The sequence below is a fragment of the Desmodus rotundus genome, chromosome 9, assembly GCF_022682495.2.
Source record: "Desmodus rotundus isolate HL8 chromosome 9, HLdesRot8A.1, whole genome shotgun sequence".
In the NCBI taxonomy this organism is placed as follows: domain Eukaryota; kingdom Metazoa; phylum Chordata; class Mammalia; order Chiroptera; family Phyllostomidae; genus Desmodus; species Desmodus rotundus.
Genome location: NC_071395.1, coordinates 42,683,897 through 42,708,005, shown reverse-complemented (window position 1 = coordinate 42,708,005; position 24,109 = coordinate 42,683,897). Strand labels below are relative to the sequence as shown.

The following is a 24,109-nucleotide window of genomic DNA, read 5'->3' as shown; positions in this document are numbered from 1 at the left end:
TTGTTTGGGGGGAACAAAGGGAGTGGGGGTGGAGGAAGTCAAGGACTCTAGATTCCTAAACAGAAAGCCAGAGTCAGGCATTGCAACAAGCACCAGGGCAGGTGCCACGGTCTTCCTGGGCAGGTATGAAGGTGCCCATGGCCCTGCCCTGCACTATTCCTGAGGCCCAAATCCTAAAGCTTCCCAAACAAGTCCCCAAAATGATGATGGGAAGGGCAATGGCACAAACGGAGGAGCTCCTGCCTGGGTCATTCCAGCAGGGAAAACCCAACTCTCTGTGCCCCGCCCAGCTCTACCTGTCTCAGAATTTAATGATCACCCCCACACCTGTGACACATCTTCTCTTCCAGGCCACACAGCAGGCTGAGGAGATATATATAATATATATCACACTGTGTTATTCATCTGCTGTGCTGGTTGATGCCAGCCCTTGAAGCTACCCTGTTTTCCAGGAAGGAAACTGCCCAGACTAGGTCACTTGGCCAGGGTCACAAGGTCACATCAAGGTTAGGCTCCCCAGCTTATGCTAATCACAACCTCCAGCAGTTCTGACCCAGAGAGGGCTGCTGCACTCCAGGAGGGGGAAGGGGGAATGTTCCAGCCAAGGAATGCAAAGCAGGGGAAAGACAGGGGCCCGGGGAGAGCATCAGGACTGACCCAGAGATACTGCAGACCCCAGCTGCCCTGAGAGCAGGCTGACAGCCCAGCAGACCTACTGCCCCCATCCCTGAGTTCCCTCCTTCCCACCCCAATTCTCTCCCTGGCCCACGGCCTCCTGCCCCTGCTCATAGCTCCTCAGCTGCCATTCTCTTCACAATGGCCCCTGACTACTTCCCCTAGAATGGGGAATGGGGTTCCTCCTCTGCCTCCTCTCTGCTCCACAAGACTAAGAGTGTGCTAGGGGTGGAGTTCATATCTGACTTGTGCAGCAGGGCTGTGCCTATAGTCCAGGCACAGATATCCATCCTTGCCAAGGTCACATGCCACCAGCTCAGCCCCTCGGTGAGACCTCTACACCAACAAGGAAGCTGAGATTCAGGATACTGAGGCTCACTCAGGATCACCCTGCTAGGAAAGGATGGGGAACAGAACTGGGCTATCCCAGACACAGCCACAGGGGTCACCTCCCCAACAGTCTTGGAATCAATGCTTTGCTGGGACACAACCTCCCCCAGCATGCCCTGCTCAAGCCACACTGGTTGCTGGCTGCTCTTAGTCACGCATGGCCCACAGGCTCACTCCCAGAGGTCTTCCCAGCTGCCAGGGAGTGAGCACTATTTTAAGCACTTTTACTTTTGTTAGTTCACAAGTCACAACAACCCTTCAAGGTGGATGATACTACCAAGATCCCCATTTTAGCCCTGGCTGGTGTGGCTCAGTTGGTTGGGCATCGTCACGCAAAGTGAAAGGTCGCTGGTTCAATTCCCAGTCAAGGGCACATGCCTGGGGTGCAGACCTGGTCCTTGGATGGGGGCACAAGAGAGGCAACTAATCAATGTTTCTCTAGAACACCGATGTTTCTCCCTCCCTTTCTTTCTCCTTCCCTTTTCCTCTCTTTAAAAATAAATAAATAAAATCTTAAAAAAAAAAAGACCCTCATTTTACAGTAGAGGAAACTGGGGTACAAAAAGGGAATGCAGATAATGAGGTGTGGGATCAGAACTCATAGGCCCCACCTGCTCTTCTCCTGAGCAGGGCCCACCAAACCTGGCCCCCCTCCCCGCAATCCCCCTCTCCTGAACCAGCCCCTCCTCCAGCATTCCTGAGCCTCAGTCCCTGTTATTTTTCTCCCAGGCACAGGCCATTTGGAGCACTAGCATGTTCCAGGTGATTGTTGACTGTCACATAACACTGCCAGATTAAAAAATGTGGGACCAAGTGCTTATCTTAGATCACTGTCTCCCCAGCTCCTAAAACAGTAACTGGCACACAGCAGATACTCAGTAAAATTTTGCCTCTTCAAGTTAGATGAATGGTAACTACCACAATAAAAAGACAGCAAGACTACTCTACATACATGTTTCTGGTTAAAGGAATAAAAGGTCTGGTCTCCCCATCTTCAAAGAACTGTTGGTGGGCCCTGAATTCCTGGGTGAGTTCAGCTCCCCTGCCACTCTCAGGTCCCACCCCACCAGCCAACTGGCTGGGTTCCCGCCCCCACTGCAGCCCTCCAAGAGGGCTGTCCTCCAGATCAGAAATCTGGCGACCTCCTTTGGCTCTCGCTCTGACCTCTGGGCAGCAGCTGACACTGCTAACCTCTCCATCATGCCTGTTCAAAGCTGCTCCACCAGGCCCAACAGACACAGCTCCAACCTTGAGCCTCTCCCACCTAACACCCCACCCCTTACAAGCCAGGGGCAGTGGAAGTGGATACTTCACTTCCCAATCTGGTACTGACCTCCAGTTACTGCCAGCTTGTCTCTGGTCACAGATCCCTCGGAGGGAGATCATCAGAAGGGGAGCCTCTCCATCCCACCACATGCACAGAGAACCGAACCAATAGTAACACCAGGGCTATGGTTTACCAGATGCATATGGAATGAAGCGTTTTACATGTGTTCCCTCCAGAGAGGTGCCACTGTCACACCTTTTCTACATTCAAGGAGGCTCACCTGAGGTAACAGCCACTGACTCTTGTCCCTCTATCCTTAAGCAAAAGTGCATACAATTTCAGGGAATCATGGGACCCTCCCCACCACAGGGGCCATCCACAGACTTCAAGTAAAGAGCCCTTGCTTTGAGTGGCCTCCACTCTCCACTGGGAGCAGCCAAGTCTGGCCCTCCATTCCACCCTCTCTGGGATGGGCATCTTGACAGCTGTCCTAACAAACTTAACTCACCAGCTTCCTGGGTAGCAGGCAGATCCCAGACACAGAGCAGACGCCCCAGGAAAGGAAACACAACTGTAGTGAGGGTTCCTGAGCCTCCCCCATTCTGCTAAATCTGACCTGGTCCAAAGCCTGGCACCTAAGAATCATCATGAGTTCATGCCATACTCCTCCCATTGAAAGGCCTACACACCCACCATATCCAGACCCCTGTGTATAATGCATGCTTGCCTGCTTGCCTGGTTACATGCATGGTGCTATCTTCCTCCTGTGATCTCACATATAGAACCCAACAACCCCAACAGCAGGTATGGTGCCAGGCCCTTAGCCCCTTGTCAGAAACACACAGGCCCAGTAGGTTTCAGATAACAGGCAGACTTCGGGAATATTGCAGGTTCAGTTCCAGACCACTGTAATGAAGCGAGTATCACAATAAATCAAGTTGTGATCTTTTTGTTGGTTGGGGGGTCCTGCCTTCAATTTGTAAGTAATGTAACATGTGCCCTTGGCTGGGTGGCTCAGTTGGTTGGAGCCTCCTCCCTATATGCCAAGGTTGGGGTTCGAGTCCCAGTCAGGGCACATGAATGGATAAAAAAGTGGGACAACAAATCAATGTTCCTCCCTTCACAAGATTAATTAAAAAAACACAGGAAAGAACTGCAACCCCTGTGAAGTGCAATTACATGATGTGGTGTACAAACTTTTCAGTTTTATAAAGGTAACAAGGTACAGATGATGTAGATTGTCCCAGGCAGAGTATAGGCAATACCTGTAAACAAGCATGTTTTACAGGGAAATATGTGATTAGTCACAGCAAATTGGATATGTAGAGATAATAAAGAGCCCAGGTGGCAGAGTTCAGGTCTGATTAGATTTTGCTGTCAAAAGAACGGCAGGTTAGGTTTTCAGAGGTCCTGAATTCCCAAATTGCCTGAACAGGTTGCAGGTGGAGGTCAGGAAGTTGAGAAGCTGCAAGGCGGGCAGTGGACGGGGCCTGGGACTGGCTGCCAGGCCAGGTTAGGATGGGGTGTAACAACCTTCACCTGCACAGGGACCAAACTCAGCCACCTAGAAGGAGGGTCTGGGGGCCAAAAAGAGATCGCAGGCTAAGGGAAAGAGATGTTTTCCCATAGCCAATGGAGACCTGGGTTCAGACAAATGCTCCTCTATTTTAAGAAACAAACCACTGCAAGTGAAAGGACAGATGGCTACTGGCGCGAGGCCTGTGCTGGGGTGGCAGCAGGCTGGGAGGAGACTCTAGCCAACTGGGGTGGCATGCCCCTTCTGAAGGTGGCACTGCTATCTACCTGGTCTCAGGGCATGTATGTCTGGGATTGCCAGGCTTTCTGATTTTTCAGAGTACAGAGTCAGATTTTGATGTGAAGACACCCAATTAAAAATTTGGATGTCTACTTTTATTTTAACCCCACAGCCAAGCAAACCCTGTAGGCAAGTCACTAACAACCCCTGATCAAGGGTCATGACCTCTGCCACCTTGTCCCCAATGCCCTCAGCAGAATTCACCTTTTGTTCCTTAACACAACTTCTGGACCTCTGACACGCTTCTTGGGGCAGGCTAAGGTAAAACTATTTGGTTACATTCCTGTTGGGTTCCTTAGTCTGGAAGCTTCCACAGGCTTCTCTCTCCCTGCTCCCATCTATACCAAAACCTGTTAGCAGAGTAATCTTCAGAAATACCATTTTTATCAGGTCAGCCCCCTGTGAAAAACAGTACACAGCTCCTGACCACATACAGGAAAAGGCCATCACTTGTAATGCATGACTTGGGCCCAACTTTGTTACCTTCCCGTTAGTGCCTCCATTCCTCAGAGCAACCCCTTTGTTCCACTCCAGGCTGCTGTCCACGCCCCCCATCCACTTGAGCCTCTCCCAAGTCCTTCCCAATGATCTGGCTATATCCACATCCTACCCCTGTGGCCAAGGCGACTGTCTCTCAGTGTTTGTTCTACCTTTCCTAAGACTCCATTTCCCAGCCTCCCTTGCAGCTAGTGGTGGTTGTATGGCTACATTCTAGCCAATGGGATAAAAGCAGAAATCCCCTTAGCCAGCTTCTGGGAATCAATCAATCAATCAATCAATCAATCTCTCTCTCTCTCTCCTTTAAACTTTAATTATTGATGAGAGAGAGACAGAGACACAGAGACAGAGAGACAGAGATATCAGTCTGTGGAAACCTCCCTTAACAGACACCTGGATCGGCCTTTGGCATCCTTGGTGCCTTCTTTATCCTGCTGCCTAGAAGCCAGGGTATAATGGCTGGACTCCAGCCACCACATGGATCGCAATGACAAGATCTCACTCCAGGAAAGACCTGGGTCCGAGGAGTTCCTAAAGAGAGGCTCCACACCAGCCCTGGTCTGCCAGTCTCCAGACTTCAGCATGAAGGGAACAGGAAATAAAATGCCACCCTGTTTAAGCCACTGCTACTTGGGGTCTGTGTTGCGCACAGACAAGCTGAATCCTGATCACCCTTCTCCACTGAACCACTCTGCATTAAGACTGCAGGTCCAAGAGCCCTTAACTCCAAAGCCAGCTCTGCTGCCTGCTGGCCATGTCACTTGGTTGAGGCTTTTCACCTGTTTTCCACCAGTACAATGGGAATGGTGTCCTTGACCTCGAAGAACTGTGTTAAAGACCAGAGGTAACACACAGCAAGGGAAACACCTGTCAGACCAACTGGCCCTCACAGTCCAGAAAGTGTACTCTATCTGGCCTGGGCAATCAGGACACTTCATATCCAAAACAGACATATGCAACGAAAGGCTTTTCTGTTTCTTTTAAAGCTGTGGGTTTCTTTTAAACCTGCTGGGATCTGGTATCCCAGCTGAGGCCAAGTTCTCACAGCGCCCCCTCCTCCTGCCAGCTTCATTCGTTTATTACAGGGGTCCAGAAGCTTTTCTGTCACAGGCCAGAAAATAAATATTTTAGTTTTTTCAGAACATGATGGTCTTGGTTGAATAGTCTTATTTGGTGGGGTTTTTTTTTTTTTTAGTCAACCTTTAAAAATGTACAAACCTCCCTCAGCTCTAACTGCATAAAAATAGGCTGCAGGCCCAACCTGGCCCACAAGCCACAGTTTGCCCACAGGCCCTAATTTATATACCATTACCCTTTCCCTGGCTGCCCCCAAGGTCAAACACTTGAGTCTGTCAATACAGGTTTACATTTATGCAGAATTTGGTACACAGTAAATGCTCAAGAAAGAATAGCAGCCGATAGCAACTTGCAGGCACCAGTGAAATGTGAACGCCCCTTCCAGTGTTACTTTCTTAATTGTCACTGCAGCATGACACTGAATATTTCTGAAGGCCGGACGCATATGACAAAGTCTTCTGTGCCCTCTCCCCCTTCCCCAGCTGTGGGGGGGAGGTGGTATCACTGAAGGAAGTCCCAAGGGGTGTTTGAACAGAGGGGTTTTCTCTGGGATTTCCACACCTGGCATGGCCCCCACAAACTGAAATTTAGCCCCTGTATGAGCCAGTCCTGCTATATACCTCTTCCTGGCCAAAGAGGCGGGGAGAATTCAGCCAGCCAGCCAAAGTGACTCGTGCTGACCAAGAAAGAAAAGTGACACAGTCATCTCCAGAAAAACTGCCATGGGGCTGAGGAACTGAGAATCTGTTCAGCTCTCCATCCCACCATGGGCTTCCCCAGGGAGCTGGCTCCTTCCAAGGGCAGGGCAGCCTGCATCCAAGAACTCCAGAGACTTTGCCAAAGCCTCCTCAAGCCCAGGAAGGCTATACCTCTGCCCAGGGAAAATGGCCTGGTTTTGGTAGCTGCCACTTAGCCAGTGCCATGGATACAGGCCAGAGTGACTTCAAGTGGCAAGAAGGAAGGGTGACTGGAACAGGGCCCTCTACAGCTATCATTGTTCCCGCATGGAGGGTACAGATATCAAGAAACAGAACTGTTCATCCTATACTCCCCCCCCCCCCCAATCAGCTCTGTTTCTTGATGTCTGTACCCTCCATGCGGGAACGATGACAGCTGCACAGCTGCTACCCACAACCGCCCCCAGACCTGCCACCTCAGGCAGAGGTTGCAGCCCAGGGGTCCCCCTCCCATCTGCAGAAAGTTCAAGACATCTGGACAGCCCTGCAGCAGAAAGGGATCCCTCCCAGGAAACCCAGTCCTTCACTGCTCTACACTAATAACATCACAGTCAATAAAATCTATAGAAGTATTGACTACTTCAGGCTAGACACCCTGCTCCACACCCCCATGGTCCATTTCACCCACATTCCCAGTGTGGATGAGGAAACCGAGGGTGTGTGCAGATAAGAGCTGCTTCAGGCTCAGGGAGGGGAAATGGCTTGTGTAGGACCACATCAGTCAGACCCCACATTCGGAACCCTCAACAAAGATACCTCCGGCCCAAATCCCACACGTGAGGCACTGGGAGATTCATGCAGGTTTCCTGGCCAACCCCTCTGTCCCCACCCAAACACAGATTCAAATCTTGGGGGTAATCTATAAGCAGAAACAGCTCGCAGGACCCCACCACACTGAGCAAAACTGGGATCCTGACACTTTCTCACCTGGCCAAAGCATTCAGGTCCCAGAAGGATCCAGGTGGGCAAATGCTGGGGCCAAAGAAGGAAGTTCATCCCAAGAGAAGACCTAAGGGTTGCAGCAGCCTGGTTCACCCCCAATTCCTATCCTCCGCCCCTGCCACCCACCCAGCTGCCACATGCCTGCACATCCCCTCAGTGGCTGGACCATCTCTGACTTTTTCCAGGCGACTGTCAGCCAGCACTCCACACCCAGCAGGCCCGCTCTCAGATGCAGGAACAGCATGCAGCCCACACCCCAGCCCTGGAACTTTGCACTCCCTGACACCCTTCACAGCAATCTGTTCCTGTGTACCCACACTCCCCAGGCCTGCTGAGGAAACAGTGCTGCCTCACCCTGAGCAGTAACCCAGCCAACTTGGAGGCCATGGCCAGGCAGTTACAGCAGCAGGTGCTACCTCCAAAGAACTGTTCGTTCACTGAGCAAACACAGTGGCTACATAGTCCTATCACCACCCTCATTCTACCGCTGAAGAAACTGAGTCACAAAGACACACAGCTACTGGCAGGGCACCAGCCTAGCCTATGGTAGTGGACCAAAAAAATAAGCGCCCAACCCCTAACCCCCAGAGACTATGAAGATGACCTTATTTATGAAAAGGGTCTTTGCAGGCGTAATTGAAGATTTTGAGATAAGATCATCCTGGGTTTAGGGTTGGCCCTAAATCCAAAGATAAGTGTCCTTACAGATAAAGACAGAGAGACAGGGAGAGGCTGTGTGAAGACTGAGGCACAGATTGGACTTGTTTCTGTAAGCCAAGCAATACCTGGAGCCACGGAAGCTGGAAGAAGCAAGAAAGGGGCCTCCAGAGGGAATGTGACAGTTTGATTTCGGATTTTGGGCCAGGAACTATATGAGAACACATTCCTGTTGTTTTAAGTCACCAAGTTTGTTATGGCGGCCCTGTGAAACTAACACAAGCTGGTTCAGCTGACTCCAGAACCCTTGCTCTCAACTCCACACCACTGTTATGTGAACGCTAAGGAAAAAAACAAAACAAAACTTTTCACTGGTAAGACTGTATCATCCCAGACTAAGGATCTCAGTTTGAGAACATGGACTTTCTCCTCTTTACAAATGATACTTTAGTTATGAATTACCTTGAAAAGAGAAATGTTGCCCTGGCTGGTGTGGCTCAGTTGATTGAGCACCAGCCTGCAAACCAAATGGTCCCTGGTGTACAGGTTCCATTCCCAGCTAAGGCACATGCCTGGGCTGTGGGCCGGGTCCCCAGTTGGGGGCGTGGGAGAGGCAACCAATCTGTTTCTCTCACACATCCATGTTTCTCTCCCTCTCTTTCTCCCTTCCTTCCCCTGTCTCTGAAAATAAATAAAAACTTTAAAAAAAATAGAAGTGTTATCTTTATCTTCACAGCTCATTACAATTCAAGATTATCAACAAAAACACAAGAGTAAAATTTCTCCTGAACAAAGATGCTAATAGGGGAAACTTGGTATGGAGTATATGGGAACTCTCTGTATTATCTTCCTAATAATCCTACAAACCTCAAACTGTTTTAAAATAAAAAGAAGTTTATTTACAAAAGAAAAACCAACTCTCCTGGAACTCTTTTGTGGGTCAGCCTTTGAGACCCTAGTTTGAAAAACTGTACCCTACGTTACTCTGTTCCCTATTAATGCTTGCACAATGAATGGCCTTGTTTATGATCTGGGGGACCTACTGAGCGTAAGATGGATCTTAAGCGTCTGTCCTGAGCTCTGATGCCCACCTAGGATACCCTTCTCCTCCTCATCTGGTCCAAGACCTACTAGCTCTACCCCAGCAAAGAGAGGTGGGACACTTGGGAAATAGACACAGCTCTACTGAGTTTGGATTTTCCAAGTCAAGGCACAGGGAGAACCCTGTGTGAATCAACTGCTCTTCACACCCCTCTCTTCACACCCCATACCCAAAGTGACAAAAAATGCACATTGGCGAAAACCAGTAAGAGACTTCTGAGTGCCTCCCGCGAGAAACCCTGAGAGACAAAGCTGAATGAAACAGAACAGCAAAATTTGAAGGAGGACCAAAGAACAGGGGAGAACAGATTAAGAGTAATAAGAGAAAGAAAAAAGATGAACTACAAAGACTCGAGGTCTTTGGCAACCAACCACATTTGTGATTCTTTTTTTCCCACTGAAATGTCAGTTTTGAAACTAGCTTCTGAAAATGCACCCAGTTTCTCACATCCCCTAAAAGGAAGGTCAGAGGCACGTGGCCCAGGAGAATGCTGTGTTACCTCTTCGGAACTAGGCATCAAGAAGGTGCCCTGCCCATCCGCGTTATCACCAGAAGCACATCCAGGGGCTCGCACCACCCTCACGCGGTCCCCCCACTGCCCTAGTCTACGAGTGTCCCCCCTGGGGAAGGGAGTCCCAACACCAAGCCTTCTAGATAGGTGGAATCCGTCCTCCAAGCCGCCCCAAACCGGGTACCACTTTCCCACTGTCCTTAGAAGTCCAGGGGGTCCCCTGAGATGGCCAGAGGCTGCCCACATCCATCCTCCTCCCACCCCCGCCAGGGCGGCCACACCCGACTTCGAGACTCCCCACCTCTCCCACACCCCCTTCTCTCCCACCCAGCCCCCACACCCCCAACGTCCTCCGAATTCACCTTCCACTCTCGGCCCCCCACTTCCTGCCCACTCCCTCCCAATCTCCTAGCCCTCAATCCCTCATTTCCCGCTTTCCTCCGCACACAGGACACCTCACCTCGGAACGCCACGCACGCCCTCTTCTCTGCCTCTGTCCCTTGATACCGTTCCTCCACAGTCCTCACTCGGGGCTACCCACAGTCTGCTACCTCGGCTCGGCCCCACGTACCCTAAACCAAGCCCCCAAGGCTCGGGGCCCCTAACCCTCGGGACGCCAAGCCCCTCACCCACCACTGCCGCCGCGTCCCTCCCGCCTCTGGCCACCCGCCCGGCCCGCCTCGTGCGCAGTCCCCGCACGCCGCCCGGCCGTCGGCCCGGACCCGGGACCCCGCACTCACGGCTGTAGAGGGCGATGCCTGCCGCGTCCGGGCCGGCGCGCACCTCGAGGCGCAGAGCCTGCTGCTCCGCGTGCCGCTGGATCTCGCCGTTCGCATCGCCAATGGTGAGGAGGCGGGCGCCGGAGAACACCGACACGGCAGCGCAGGGCCCCGCGACGCCCGGGCCCGCCACCCCCACAACGCCCGCGCCCGGCCCAGCCGCCGCCGCCGCTGCCATCTTAGATCCGGCTCCAGGCCCCACCACAGCCGCCGCCGCCGCCCGGGCCCAGGCCGCCGCCGCTACCGCCGCCGCTGCTGCCGCCGCGCAGGCCGAGACCGAGGCCGAGCCGGGCAGCGCCGCCTGCGGGCCACGCGCCGCCTCGCTGCCACTGGCGACAGCCCGGACCCGTGGCGCAGCGCCCCCTGCCGGCGGTCCTAGGCGCGGGGGGAGGAGCACGCCGAGCACCGGACAAGCCGGGGGAAAGGGTCGGCCACGCCCCGTCCCCGCCCAGCGCGAACGGTCGCGGCTTTGTGAGGTGCGTCGGTGGCCCAGGAACGGCGAGGGGGTGGGGAGTGTGCGTCAAGGGGCGGTGTTCGGCCCCGCGGACACGCCCCTAAGCCTGAGTTCCGCCCGAGAAACGGCCGCACTTTCCCAGGCGGTGCGGGTTCTGATGCCCGAAGGGGACCGAGTAGGAGAGCGTTAGTGGGCGGTGCTAGGCCGTGCAGACACGCCCCGCGTCCTGCCCCGCGCAAACGACCGCGCATTGTGAAGAGGCTCCCCCGATCGAGAAACGGTGGGGGCGGGTCTGACGCCCGCTGGCTCCGACACGCCCCTGAATCTTGGCCACGCCCCTTGGCCCTGCCAGGTTTTCTGAGGTGGCAAGCGGAGGGGCGGAGTCCAGCTGCGACGGGGCCCCGCCCCTATACCGGCCCTGCTCCCTCCCACTGGGCCCTCTCTAGGGCTTACGGCTCCTGGGTAGGGGCGGGCCCATGGCCTGGGGCACGCCCCCAGGCTGTGGCCAACTCTACACCCAGCCCACCCACCTGGAAAAGCAGTTCCTGGTGGGAGTAGTTCTTTACACACTACCTGAACCCCGTGGGAACCCACAGCATTCAAGCATTCCCTCTCTCTTCCCCGTCATCTCTCTTCCCCATCATCTCCACTCCTGTCCCCACAGCATTCCCCGCCTCCATCCTCAGACTTTCACTATCTCCTCCCACAAAAAATTCTTGGACCTCTCCTTCTGGACCCCTCCTTAGCCCCTAGTTATTCTGCCTTCCTCCAATGATGGCTGGCTAGTTGAGTCCAGCAGGGCAAGGCCAAGTGCGCCTTTTCTCTCTCTCTCTCTCTCTCACACACACACATACACACACTCATCTTCCCTCCAAGTTCCCCCTTCCACTGCTCCAGGGCCCCTTTTGGGGAACTCAAAGAGGCTTGCGGCCTTTTCCCATCTTCCGCAGCTCCCATCGTTCCCTGGATCTCCTCATTTACTATTCATTCTCCCCAATATTCCTCTTCTCCCTTCCCCCATCATTCTACCTCCTATACCCAACAATGCCAGGACTTCACCAGAGACTCCCTGTGGCACTGTCCCCTCCCCACACCTTTATGGGCTTTTATGTTAACCACCCTTGTCTGCGTGCAGTTGAGGGGTACTCCCCCCACCCACCAGGCATCCAGTGATTGGAACCCAGAAGTCTGGGTCTTGAAAGATTACACTCCATAGAGGCCTTAGGATCAGCTCAGCACGTGCTATAATTAATAATTTAGGCATACCAGCAAGGCAGACACACAGAACATACCTGGGCATACCCTATGCTCCAAAAACCCAGTTGGGTTGTCCAAGTCAGGTGTGGCAAAAGATGAGGAAACCGGAGGGGTTTACAGAGAGCTCAGACCTCTTATGGCCTATGGCCCAGCTGGGGACCAGAAGGGGTCCTAACTACTTCCCTGGTGGTCTTTGAAGCTGAGAATCCAAAGAGAGATTTTTCTGCTTTCTGTCCAGCCTCCAGGCCAATGCCTGCTCCCACTCTTCTACTCCTGCTCCTCTGTGAGGAAGGTCCCAAGGCCAGACATCCTGTTCAGTTCCCTGAGAAAGCAGCAGCCAGAGCCCTCCAAACTACCTGAAGGGACTCCGGCCCCACGTGGCCTGGCCAGATCAAGTGAGAGATGGGGGCAGAGTACATAGAGAGGGACTGCAATCCTTAGCCTCACTGGCAGGCCCGGAAGGTGCTGAATTCAGGGGGCTCAGGTGAGGATGATGTGGAGGTGGGCCTCTTCCGGGGACCGCAGTCTTCAGGGGTCGCAGCAGAGCCTGAGTAAGCATCCAGGGTGACTGTGTCTCCTTCTGAAGTCATTTTCTTTGTCCATGGAAGAAAAATAGAACTGAGTGATTTGTTGTTTCTGGGTTTCCCGTTGTTCTGAGACTCCCTAATCCATCAGGTCTCATCTACCCCCCACACATGTATCCCACAGCTTCAGAGCCCTGATCTATCTTCTGTCCTCCTGCCTTCCTCTTTGCTGAATAGGGGACCAAGAAGCCTGAGTTCAGATCCCAGCTCCAGTACATCCTAGTGGTGTGACCTCAGTTGAATGACTTAATTCCTCAGTGCTCAGTTTCCCCTATTGCACAATGGAGAGAGCACTAATACCCTCCTCCTGGGGTTGCTATGAAGCATAAAGGAATTAAAGCACCTGATGCATCATATTGTAAGTGTTCAGTGAACAAAGTTATTACAATTATCTCCTCCCCTTCCACTCTGGACTTCCTCAAAAGTCTACCCTCTCCTCTGCCTTGAAGGCTCCTGCTCGAAATGCTGGTCATGAAGAGATGAATTCGCTAAAACTGAAGCCTGGCAGGTGAGAGCAGGCTGGGGTTCCACTCCCAGTCTTGTTCCTCCCTAGTTCGGTGACCCCAGTAAGGCTCATAACCAGCTCTAGTCTCGTTGTTTACACTGAGAAAAAAAAAAGTCAACCTCACTTTATGTGATGTTACAAAGTAAATATCAGACCCTCAGTGTAATAATACAGTACAAACTGAGAGCATGGGCAGCTGCTTCATTTTCATTTCAGCCAACAGCACAGCTTTCTAATGCTTCAAAAAGAAACTAGAATTGAAAGCAGGGACTCAAACAGATACTTGCACGCCCATGTTCACTGCAGCATTATTCACAATAGCCAAAAAGTGGAAGCAGCCCAAATGTCCATCAGTGGGTGACTGGATAAACAAAATGTGGTGTACACATACAATGGAATATTATTCAGCCTTACAAAGGAAGGAAACTGACACAAGTTAGAATACGAATGAACCTTGAAAACATTATGCTGAGTGAAATAAGCCAGACACAGAAAGGATGAGGGGTCCAAAAAAGGGAAATTCACAGAGACATAAAATAGAAGGGTAGTTGCCAAGGGCTGAGGGGAGAGGTAAGACTGAGGAGTTAGTGCATAGTGGGAACAGAGTCTCAGCTTTCCAAGACAAAGTCTGCAAATGGGTGGTTGTGACAGTTGCATAATGTGAATGTACTTAATGCCACAGAACTGCACACTGAAAAATGGTTACAATGAGGCCCTGGACAGACTGCTCATTGGTTAGAGTGACATCCCAATGGGCCAAGGTTGCAGGTTTCATCCCTAGTCAGGGCACATACAAGAATCAACTGATGATTACATAAATAAGTGGAACTACAAATCGATGCTCCTCTCTACCTTCCTCTCCCTAAAATCAATACATTTTTTTAAATGGTCAAAATGTTATATATGTTACGTATATTTTACCACAATTTATAAAAAAGGAAACTAGAAAAGATCAATAGAATTTACTCTTAAGGAACAAAAGCACCATACATAACATGTTATCATTTATCATGTAAATATCATGTTATCATTTGAGTTTAAAAGGGAGAGGATATAGATTTGCCATTTTCACCTTTGCTTGCATTTTGCAAGAAGCTCCTAACAGTGGTCAGTGGTTACTTCTGTGTGTGTATAGAGGGAGACCAATGGGTGGAGAACAGTTATGTGATTTAAAAAAAAGTACTGTATGTATAATTTTGGCATATGTATGTATTTCATATTTAAAATGTTTTTAATATAATTAAAAAATATATATAGCAGCCCTGGCTGGTGTGGCTCAGTGGATTGAGCACCAGCATGCAAACCAAAGGGAACCCGGTTCAATTCCAGTCAGAGCACATGCCTGGGTTGAGGGCCAGGTCCCCAGTGGGGTGCATGCAAGAGGCAACCACACATTGATGTTTCTCTCCCTCTCTTTCTCCCTCCCTTCCCCTCTGTCTAAAAAAAAAAAGAAAGAAGAATAAAATATTTTAAAATATATATATAGCAAAAAATAAAAAAATATATAGTCACCAGGTCTAAGATACTAAGAAATAAGTTGTTCTGTTTTCCACTGTTTCATTTTAAACGCCTTCTTTAAAATGGAAAAAGGAAAAATCACCAGATTGGTGCCTTGAGCCTGTAGTTTCTCATGGAAAGTTTTAGAACTTGCCCTGCCTGTCAGCATTTTCTTAACAACTCAGGATTTGTTCTGGGAGCAGAGACCTCAGAAGGCTGAACAGCCCGACACTAAGCCCCTTCCTTGCCACTATTTGTACACCAGTGACTGGGGACAAGTTTAAACTTCCCTACTCCTCTCTCTGGAATTCCAGACTCACATCTCCATCTGCTCTTGGGCATAACCAAAGGAGGTGGCCCGTCCCTTGTCCCTTTAAGCTGTCCCTCCCCAAGACTCCCCCACACCTCCTCCTCCTTCAGCCTGCTCATCCAGTCAAAACTCAATGCCATGTTTCCCATCTACCTGAATCTACCTGACCTGCATCTGTTCGCTTCTTCCACCTCTGCTGCCAACAAGCTGGACCAAACCACTTTGTGTGCCTGGACCAATCCATCCACGCCCTCCAAGTCTGTCATCCCCATAGCCTGTGAGCACCTGAATCTGGTTATGTCCCTTCTCTGCTCTGAAACCTTCATGGCTCCCACCTCACTTAGGGTACAAGTCAAAGCTATCCACATGGCCTGTCAACTCACTCCGCTCTACCCCAGTTATATGTGCTGTGTCATGAACGTGTCCCCAAGCTTGCATCAGTCTTCCACAGCTACCTCCTGCTCCTGCTTGTCACCCATCTCGGAGACCCCTTGGATCTCCTACCTATGTGAGAAGTGAGTTTCCTGGTCAGTCCTGGCCTCTGTGGCATTATCTCTGTCTCCCCATAGAATTAAGAAGTTCTGAGGGAGTGAGGGCCTCATCCTGTTCTTGACCAGATGCCCTCACCCCACTCCCCATCATGGTGCCTTAAGCAGACGACTCTGCCCAGGTGCCAGCAGCAGTCCCACAGTGTCTGCTTGTCCAAATGGGAACTCTGAGGCCAACTCGAGTGGGGCCACCTTCACCCCAGACCTGTGCTCCTCTCTGTATGAAGAGGAGCAGCTGAATGTTTTCTTGATTCATGGTGTCCCTGGCTCAGACATCTCTAATTTAGTAAAAAAAAAAAAATTTAAGTAATAAAGTACAAACACCAAGGCCACCTCAAGATGCAGTTGTGCAGAGGGGCTCAAATCCCAGCCCAAACAGGTATGATCTGAGGGAGCAACACCCCTCAATGGAGGGGGCTGCAGTGAGACCCTCCCCACTAAAAGGGAAAACGTACAACGGGGACATTTAAGCTGAAATCCCAGAAAATGAACCCAAAGTAGGCTTTTCTTTATACCTGGAGGGCCTACACTGTACATCAGACTCTCACAAAGCTCCATGAGCCCCCAAATGCCACCAGGTCTCCCTGAATTCCCTCTCTCACCATTCTGGGGAGTTGGCCAGACTGAATGCAAAGACAGTGCTGACCCCAACAGCAAGCACCCCTGGGAACTGCCCATTGCCACACAGTGGCCTGGCTGTGGCCGCCTCCAATCCCCCAGGAAGTCTCACAGCCAACTCTCAGCTCACAAACAAATCCCTGCTCAGGATTCTGGGCTTTTCCCTCCCACCCTGACAACAGGTCAACCCAGCCTGGTGGTGGTCCCACCTTTCCTAGAGATAGGCAAAAAACTGGGACCAAGAAATGAAAGGACTTACCGTTGAGATGGCAAACAGGGAATTATCAAAGGACATGTCTGGAAGAGAGAGAGGAAAATCAGGACTGGGGCCAGTTTAAATTCCCTGCCCCCAAGCCCACAGGCCCAATGCCAACCCTGGCCATCCCCTGGCACCCTCTTTCCTCCCTCCAGCCCGCCTGCAGGGTGAACCGTTCACAGCTGCAAATTGTACCATGTCCCCCTCTTCTACTCCCAGCCCTTCTTCAGCAGCCTCTCGCTGCCTTCCGGAAAAAGGGTGCCTCATCTCAACTCCCGCTTTTGAAAACACCTCTTAGCTCCTTCACCTCCCTAGGCTCTTCCTAAGCGTCTCCTCCAGGTACTTAAACATCACTTCTTTGAGGGAACCACCCTAAGAGCCCCAGACAGGTCTCGGCCAACACCGCCTATTTCCCCACTGGAGTGTGAGCTTGTGGGCAGACAACATCTTTATCTTGCTCTTCGAGGGAGCCGCGCAGATATCATCCCAAAGTAGATGCTCAACAAATGTGTGGGACAGTGAAAAAAGTAGAAGGGAATTTCTCGGTTTGAGGCCGCTTCCTGAACATCGCACATCGCGTACTGGCTGCTGCCCCTCGCCCCCTGGTGGAAGCCGGCAGAATGACACGTTTGGACAAGTGGAGCTCCATTTGAGGATGGTGAGGTACTGTGAAAGCAGCGGGGTGCTCAAGCAGACGAGGCAGAGGCAGTGCGCCCCCCATGGAATTGACTGCCCAGTGGTGGAGGCAAATATTACATACCCAGCAGGCAATGATTACTTGATTGTGTTTCTACCAAGGCGTAAGAAGGATGACAAGATGCCTATTGGGAGCATGTAGGTAGAAAGCACAGACCCTGTCTAGGGAGTCAAGGAAGACTTCCTGGAGGAAGTGACCTTCAGACTGAGACCAGAAGAAAGAACAGTACTCTAGGCAGAGGGCTGAGTGCATGAAAGGCCCAAGGATGGGGCAAGGAGAGGTGAGAGGTGAAACCTGGGGTGGAGGGGAGTTGGAAAGGGGGGGTATATTCTTGCCCTTAAGGGAAGTGATCAGCCCCAGAAGAGGTCCCGTAGTGAGTAGTGAGGCCTATGGTGTTTTGAGGCAGAGGACCCCACCTGGTCGCCGAGGGAGGGACAGGATCAAGGAAGAGGCACAAACCTGTGGTGGTGAAGTTAATCTGGGCCCAGCAAGATTCTTGCTCTCTGTAAAGGGATTGGGAAGAGAGTAATGCCATCTCAGGCAGGAGGCTTTTTCCAGGCCCCAAACCTGACCCTAGTTTGCCACCCACCCTGAATCCTCTCAGATGGAAATTCTAAGAGCCCCACAAGCCAGATAAAGTGAGGATCTGATTCCAGGGCTGCTGCTAGCTCTCTGCCACTAGGCAACAGGGTGTCCACCCCGCTCTTAGAGGGGAGAAACCAAGGCTGGAGCCAGTTGGGACACCCTGGCATCAGGTGGGGCACTGCACAACCCCTGGGGGATGACCCTTGCCTTTCCCCATGGTGGATTTCTAGAGTGATTAGACCATTTTTTGGCGGCTGGCAGTAAAAGGATATGTGGAAGGCTCGGCCATTTCTCTCCATGCCTCAGTCTCCTTGTCTGTAAAATGGGGCTATTTATGGTGCCTGCTTTCAGGGCTGCTGTGAGGATAACAGGATCTCCAGCTTCAGAGCCTCCTAGCACAGTGCCCCGCACATCCACCCATCAGAGGGTCTGTCTGCAATGCAGCTTCCACACAGCCAGGGAAGTGCCCTTCTCATCCCAGAACCTGGCCAACTCTCAGAGTCCCTAACACCCATCAGGAACTCCTACCCTGAGACTGAATTTCTCTTTCCCCCAAATCCCCCTCTGAGGATCTCCAGAGATGGTCTCACCTTTTCTTCTGCAATTTTTTTACTTTAACTGAGGAACAAAAAAACAAATAAGCATTTGTTAGATATTGGTCCTGGGTGCATCCTGTTTGCAAATTTCTAAAAACCAAAGAGCCAAAAGCCGCCCTCATTTGTGGCTCGGCCTTTGCCTTCTCCCTTGGGCGATCTGCCATTCTACAGGAGAACTACTGCAAACATTTATTTTCCCCAAGTACATGAGTAATGTGAGTAATGTGGTAAAAACTTCAAACAAGGTACAAGCATGTAAAATTGCTTACAGAAAAAAATGTTAATTTCAGTGGGTGCCTGGGGTTGGGTGGAGGGGAGTGGGAAATTATGTTTAATGGGGACAGAGTTTCAGCCTGAGATGAAAGAACCCTGCAGATGGGTGGAGGTCACAGCTGCACGATAATGTGAATATGCTTCACGCCGCTGAACTGGACACTTAAAAAGGGCTAAAATTGTAAATTTTGTGTTTTGTATATTTGACCACAATAAAAAAAATATATGTCCCCCCTGCCCACCACCATCCCCATACTGCTGGAAGGTTCTTCACTGCTAAGTTTTGGAGTTAGGTCTCCCCATTCCTGGGCTATAAAAAACGGGTGTGAGTGGAAGTGCATTTATACGCTCCAGGGATGGCACTCTGGCAGCCCGTGGGCCACGCTTGCTCTCTCCGCCTGCTGTTACCTTTCCTGATCACCACAGCGACAGCCACCAGCCCAGCAAGGAGGAGGGCTCCGGCCAGGCTCAAGGAGAGTGCCAGAATCCAAGGGGGCACTAGAGAAAAATGGAAAAAGAGAGAATGGGCAGGTCACGGAGTTGTAGAGGCACAGGGAGGAGGTAGGACAACTGTCATTCCTCTCAGTTATCTTGGCGGAGCCAGCCCCGTCCCCCCCAACCCTGGCCCACCCCCTCCTGCGCCATAACCCCCACACTATGTGGCTTGAGTATAGCTGGACCCTAGGGATCCCGCAAATCTTGTATCTAGCCAATTAACATGTTCGCACCCCTGGCCATTGTGATTGGTTCGAAGATGGGCATGTGACTCAAGTTGAGCCAATGAGAGCTAATTCTGAGGCTGGATAGGCCGCTAGGAGGAGAGGTTTACTGGTTGGGATACATATCTTGATCTAGATCTAGATCGATCGATCTATCTATCTATCTATCTATCTATCTATCTATCTATCTATCTGGTGGGATATACATCTGGAGCTGCTGGGCACAGTTTTGCCACCACGAAGGGAAGGCTTGCCTGAGAATAAGACACAGAAGAAAGCTGAACTGAAAGGTAGCAAATGATTTCTGACCCCTTGGGTCACCAGGATCCAATAAATCCCCTTTTGTGATTGAGACCAGTTTCAGTCAAGTTTTAGTTACTTGTAACCTGAAGTAAGTTTCAAACTTGTAGTCCTGCTGGCTTCAGCATGGGTATGAGGGGATCAGGGGACATCCACCCTCAGCCACACAGTGAGTCCTGAGGCCCCACACAGAGCTCAGCCACAGGAGCATGAAGCCCCAGCTCCAGAGTTTTCTCTGCAAAGGATTTGGCTGCACCTCCCAGGAGAGAAAAGGGTCTCTTGGGGGAGCCGAGAGCAGATGCTCTGACCCCAGTGGAGGACAGGAGCTAAGCCAGGAGTGGGAAGGACAGACACACACTTAGTGCTCTCACAGTATTAGCCTTGTTCATTCATTCATCTGGGGCTGGGCAGGGTGGTGGGGGTGGTTGTCACATCCTCACTCTGAGACCACAGGACCAAGGTGAGAGAAGGGGGCCTTTGATAGTGGAACTTGAGGCCAGGAAGGACACAGAGACTGTTCTGTCATAAAAACGTATGAGCCTCTGCGGGCAACAAAGTTCTCTTTGCCCCTGGAAAGTTCTGATTAATGTTGCCACAGAGGCTTCACCTGGAGGCTCCTCCGTCCCTCCCTCCCACTCCTGATACAGAGCCTACACCCACCCATGTCCTGGATAGACCAGCAACCCTTGGTCCAAAAGTCCCACTTGTCCAAAAGACCAGGATCCTTGCTGCAGACACAAGGCCCTGCAGGATCCTTTTTACCACCTCCTTGCCCTCAACTCTCCCCACTTCCCTCCTTGTTCACTAGGCTTCAATCAAGGATGCCTCCATGTTGCTCAAACATACTAAGTATACACCAGCTTCCGGTCCTTTGCACAGCCTACTCCTTCTACCTTCAACCTCCTACCCCAGACATTCACATGGCCGGCTCTTTATTATTCAGGTCTTTTCCCAAACATCGCCTCCTCAGAGAGGCGTTCCCTGGCCACTCTTCTCTGTATTTAAAGTGACACCCTTCACGAGGCTATATTTCGTCCTCGGCATTTTACCTGCCCCCTGCTGGCAGATCCAATAATTATTAGACTCATTGTTTATTGTCTGTCACTATTCCACCAGAATGTCAGCTGCAGGAGGGCAGGGACATTGTTTCAGTGACTGCTGAAACTGCACTGCTAAAGACAGTGCCTGGTGCACAGCGGGTGCTCTCAAATGTTCTGTGGCCAGGAGCGGAGGGAGGCGGCAGCATGGGCCGGTCAAGGCCTGGGCTTTGGAAGCCAGTGGAAGCCCAGCTCTGCTTCCTGCTGGCTGTGTGACTTGGGCAAGTCCCTTCATCTTTTACGCCTTGGTTTCCTTATCTATAAAATGGGGAGACTCATGATACCCATGGCTCGGGGTGACTGAGAGGATTAAACATGGGAAGGTAAGTCCTGGAGAGTCAGAAGCCTGGTTTGTCCTATGATGACTGCCAAGCGGAGGGAACAGCACATGGAAAGCCTCAGTAGGGAGAAAATGGAGCCACAGGCTGATGAGGGCCAATGAGAGGGCCTTACCTGGGAAGGAGACGTGCACAGGCTCACTGAGGTCTGACAGCTGTGGTAGCCTGTGCTCGCCGAGCACGCCGTACTGGCAATGAAACGTCGTCCCCCCTGCAGCCTCCCAGCTGCCACCACTCAGGTTGAAGATGACACCGAGCTGGTTTGCAGGGGCCTGCAGGAGTTGGGCCACCATCTCCCCTTGGTACAGCGTGAAGTTGGCGCCTGGGAAGCCCACTGGGGCCATGCACTCAATGTAGATGGGGTCCTCGTGACTGCTGGGGTGTGGGGGCACCAGCAGAATGGATGGTGCTGGTATCGCCATGGAGCCTATGATGCAGAATAAGGGAGGTCTTAAGTCAGTGGGGGTTAGAGCAGGGGCCGGCCTGGCTGTGTGTCTTTGGGCAAGTGACTCACCCTTGCAGGCCCTTGTTGGTAGTTCCAACTGATTACAGATTTATTTTCTTCACTTGTCAAACACACAGTTGATAATTTCAAGGGGAAAATACATCAAGGGCATATATACAATTATAGAAGTTATTATTATACATGTAGCATGGAAGATACATTTATTGACTACTTTTTACATATTCTAGAAGGCACTCAAATCAAGATAGATTCAAACTGGTTGATATAACTTCTGTGGCTTTGATTTTTATGTACAACGTGAGGCTAGTCATCCCTACCCCACTGCAGTGTTGAGGGAATCCAGTGCCTAGCACCTGGTGAGGGTCACTGCATTTGAGACCCTCATAAATGTACTTACTGATTTTATTTTTAATTTTTAAGACTTTATTTATTTTTAGAGAGAGGGGAATGGAGGGAGAGAGGGGAACATCGATGTGTGAGAAAAACATGGATCAGTTGCCTCTCAAGGACCCCAACTGGGGACCTGGCCCGCAACCCAGGCATGTGCCCTGACCAGGAATCAAACCAGTGACCTTTTGGTTTGCAGGCTGACACTCAATCCACTGAGCCACACTAGCCGGGGCATAAATTTACTTATTGATTTTAAAGAGAGGTGAAGGGAGAGAAACAGAGAAAAACATCAATCTGTTGTCCCACTTATTTCTACATTCATTGGTTGATTCTTGTATGTGCCCTGACCGAGGATGGAACCTGCAGCCTTGGAATATTAGTGGGATGCTCTAACCAACTGAGCTACCCAGCCAGGGCTGAGTCATTTTTTAAAATAGTTGCAGTAGTTATTATACAGCAACACAATTACATTCTCATTACTTCAATCAACAGTAACGACTATGTGCCAGGCCCTGTTTTAGGTGCTGGGGACAGAGCAGCGAATGAAACACAGAGAGACAAGCCTGACTCAGGGAGCTGGTGTTCTCAAGGAGACAAGAGGCGCCGTGCAGCACATCAGAGTAATGAGAAGGCTGCACTAGCTGGGGCGGCCACAGAGGCTTCCCTGAAGGAGTGACACAAGGGGAGCTGAAGGAAAGCATTTCAGGCAGAGGGAGCAGCTTGGGCAAAGGCTGGGAGGCTGGGAGGGGTGTGGGATATTCAAGGAGGCTAGGGAGGTTGGAGGGGATGAGGGAGAGGGAGAGTGGGAGGAAGGGAGGGCTGAGAGGTTCCTGCTTCTCAGGCTGTGCTGAGGAATGTAGATTTTGGGGTTCAGTTTCCTACAGGAGGGGCCATTTTCTCCCCAGCTGCCCCCAGCCCCCTGAGCACAGTGTGTGTCTGGCTCAGGTGGGGTCCACGCGAGCCCTTCCTTGTCCCCCAGCAGGTCTGCTGCTCTGGCCCTGGAGGTGCGAGCCTCAGAGGCCAAGCGGGCTGAGTCATGGGGTGTGGGCACTGCTGTCTTTAGTGGGGTGGCATTTCTATATCCATAATGTGAGGGTAAAGAGGAGCACAATAAAAGAAAGACATTCTCCTGGGACATTCCCAAGGCTCTGAGGCAAATCTATCAGAGCTCAGCCTCTTTTAGCACCTGGGGAGAGCAGCCCGGGGGCCTCAGCTCCTGGCCCCAGAGCAGAGGCTAGGTGGGTGGGCATGGGGGAGTGGTTGGGGGTGGTGCAGGGGTGTCAGGCTCACCAGCTGCAAAGAGCAGGACAGTCCAGGGCATTGCTTCGCCAGCGTTTGGCCGGACAATCTGGCTGAGGCCAGCGTGGCCCACGGCTCACCCCAGCTGCTCCTGTGAGACCAGAGCAGGGAAAGGAGAAGCTGGGCTGATTTTAGCCCAGTGTTTCCTCACTGGCAGGAAGTTGCACACATATTCGGGTACTCTGAAAGAGACTCTCCTCTCCCTCCACCCTTCTATTGGCGCCCATCAGAACTTGGCACCTCTCTGTGCTTTGGTGGCCGTGGTTCTGCAGATGGGAGGGACAAAAAAGTGAAATGGTCAGGGTGTATTTATTTTCCTCCCCTGAAAGGCCTCCTGGGCATGAGGAAGGGCGAGGACTGTGGGCTGTTTGGGAAACCTATGCCCAAGACATACACCACACCCCAAATGGTTCCAACATTGATATACATGTCAAGTGGTAGGGCGTGGGGGTTAGGGCTTGGCCTTTGTGACCTCAGGCAAGACATAGTCCTTTTTTGAAGCCTCAACTCCCTGCTCTGTAATGGGGCTAAGAGAAGACAGAAGAGCCCAAGAACTCATAGTATGAAGCACAGTGCCAAGTGGGTATCAGCATTTTAATGTGAAGCCACAGAGAAGAAAAGCCTTAGGAGCTTCACCAGCCAGGTGAAACCCTTGCTCCAGAGCTGAGGCAATGATATACTTTGCGAGATAAGTTGCCTTCTATTTCCAGCCCAAAGATTTGTTTGACTTTTGGGTTCGCTTTGGTCCCCAAAGTTTTCTGTTCAAATCAAGCAAGTCCACCTGGAGCTTTACACCCAGGAAGGACATAAGTATGTGTTCATCAAACAGCAGAAAGGGTCACTAGAGTAGACTTTTTCTTGGGACACAC

At 51.5% G+C, this 24,109-nt stretch overlaps 2 protein-coding genes across 3 annotated transcripts in view; both read right to left on the bottom strand.

The window, feature by feature from the left end:
• Positions 1–10,965, bottom strand: part of CARM1 (coactivator associated arginine methyltransferase 1) — a 43,156-nt gene extending 32,191 nt beyond the window's left edge. For both annotated transcript variants that reach the window (XM_053930700.1, XM_053930701.2), the window contains exon 1: positions 10,413–10,965. In XM_053930700.1, the coding sequence (XP_053786675.1) occupies positions 10,413–10,629 (217 nt within the window). In that variant the 5' untranslated portion in view covers positions 10,630–10,965. The remainder of the gene's footprint in view (positions 1–10,412) is intronic.
• Positions 10,966–12,139: 1,174 nt separating this feature from the next.
• Positions 12,140–23,900, bottom strand: C9H19orf38 (chromosome 9 C19orf38 homolog). Its single transcript, XM_024556790.3, has 7 exons — positions 23,232–23,900; positions 21,201–21,512; positions 19,040–19,129; positions 18,353–18,380; positions 17,637–17,680; positions 16,484–16,521; positions 12,140–12,755 (listed from the first exon to the last, which is right to left on the bottom strand). The coding sequence occupies exons 1-7, from the start codon at positions 23,260–23,262 to the stop codon at positions 12,606–12,608; spliced, it is 693 nt and encodes a 230-aa protein (XP_024412558.1). The 5' UTR covers positions 23,263–23,900; the 3' UTR covers positions 12,140–12,605.
• Between the last annotated feature and the right edge of the window lie 209 nt (positions 23,901–24,109).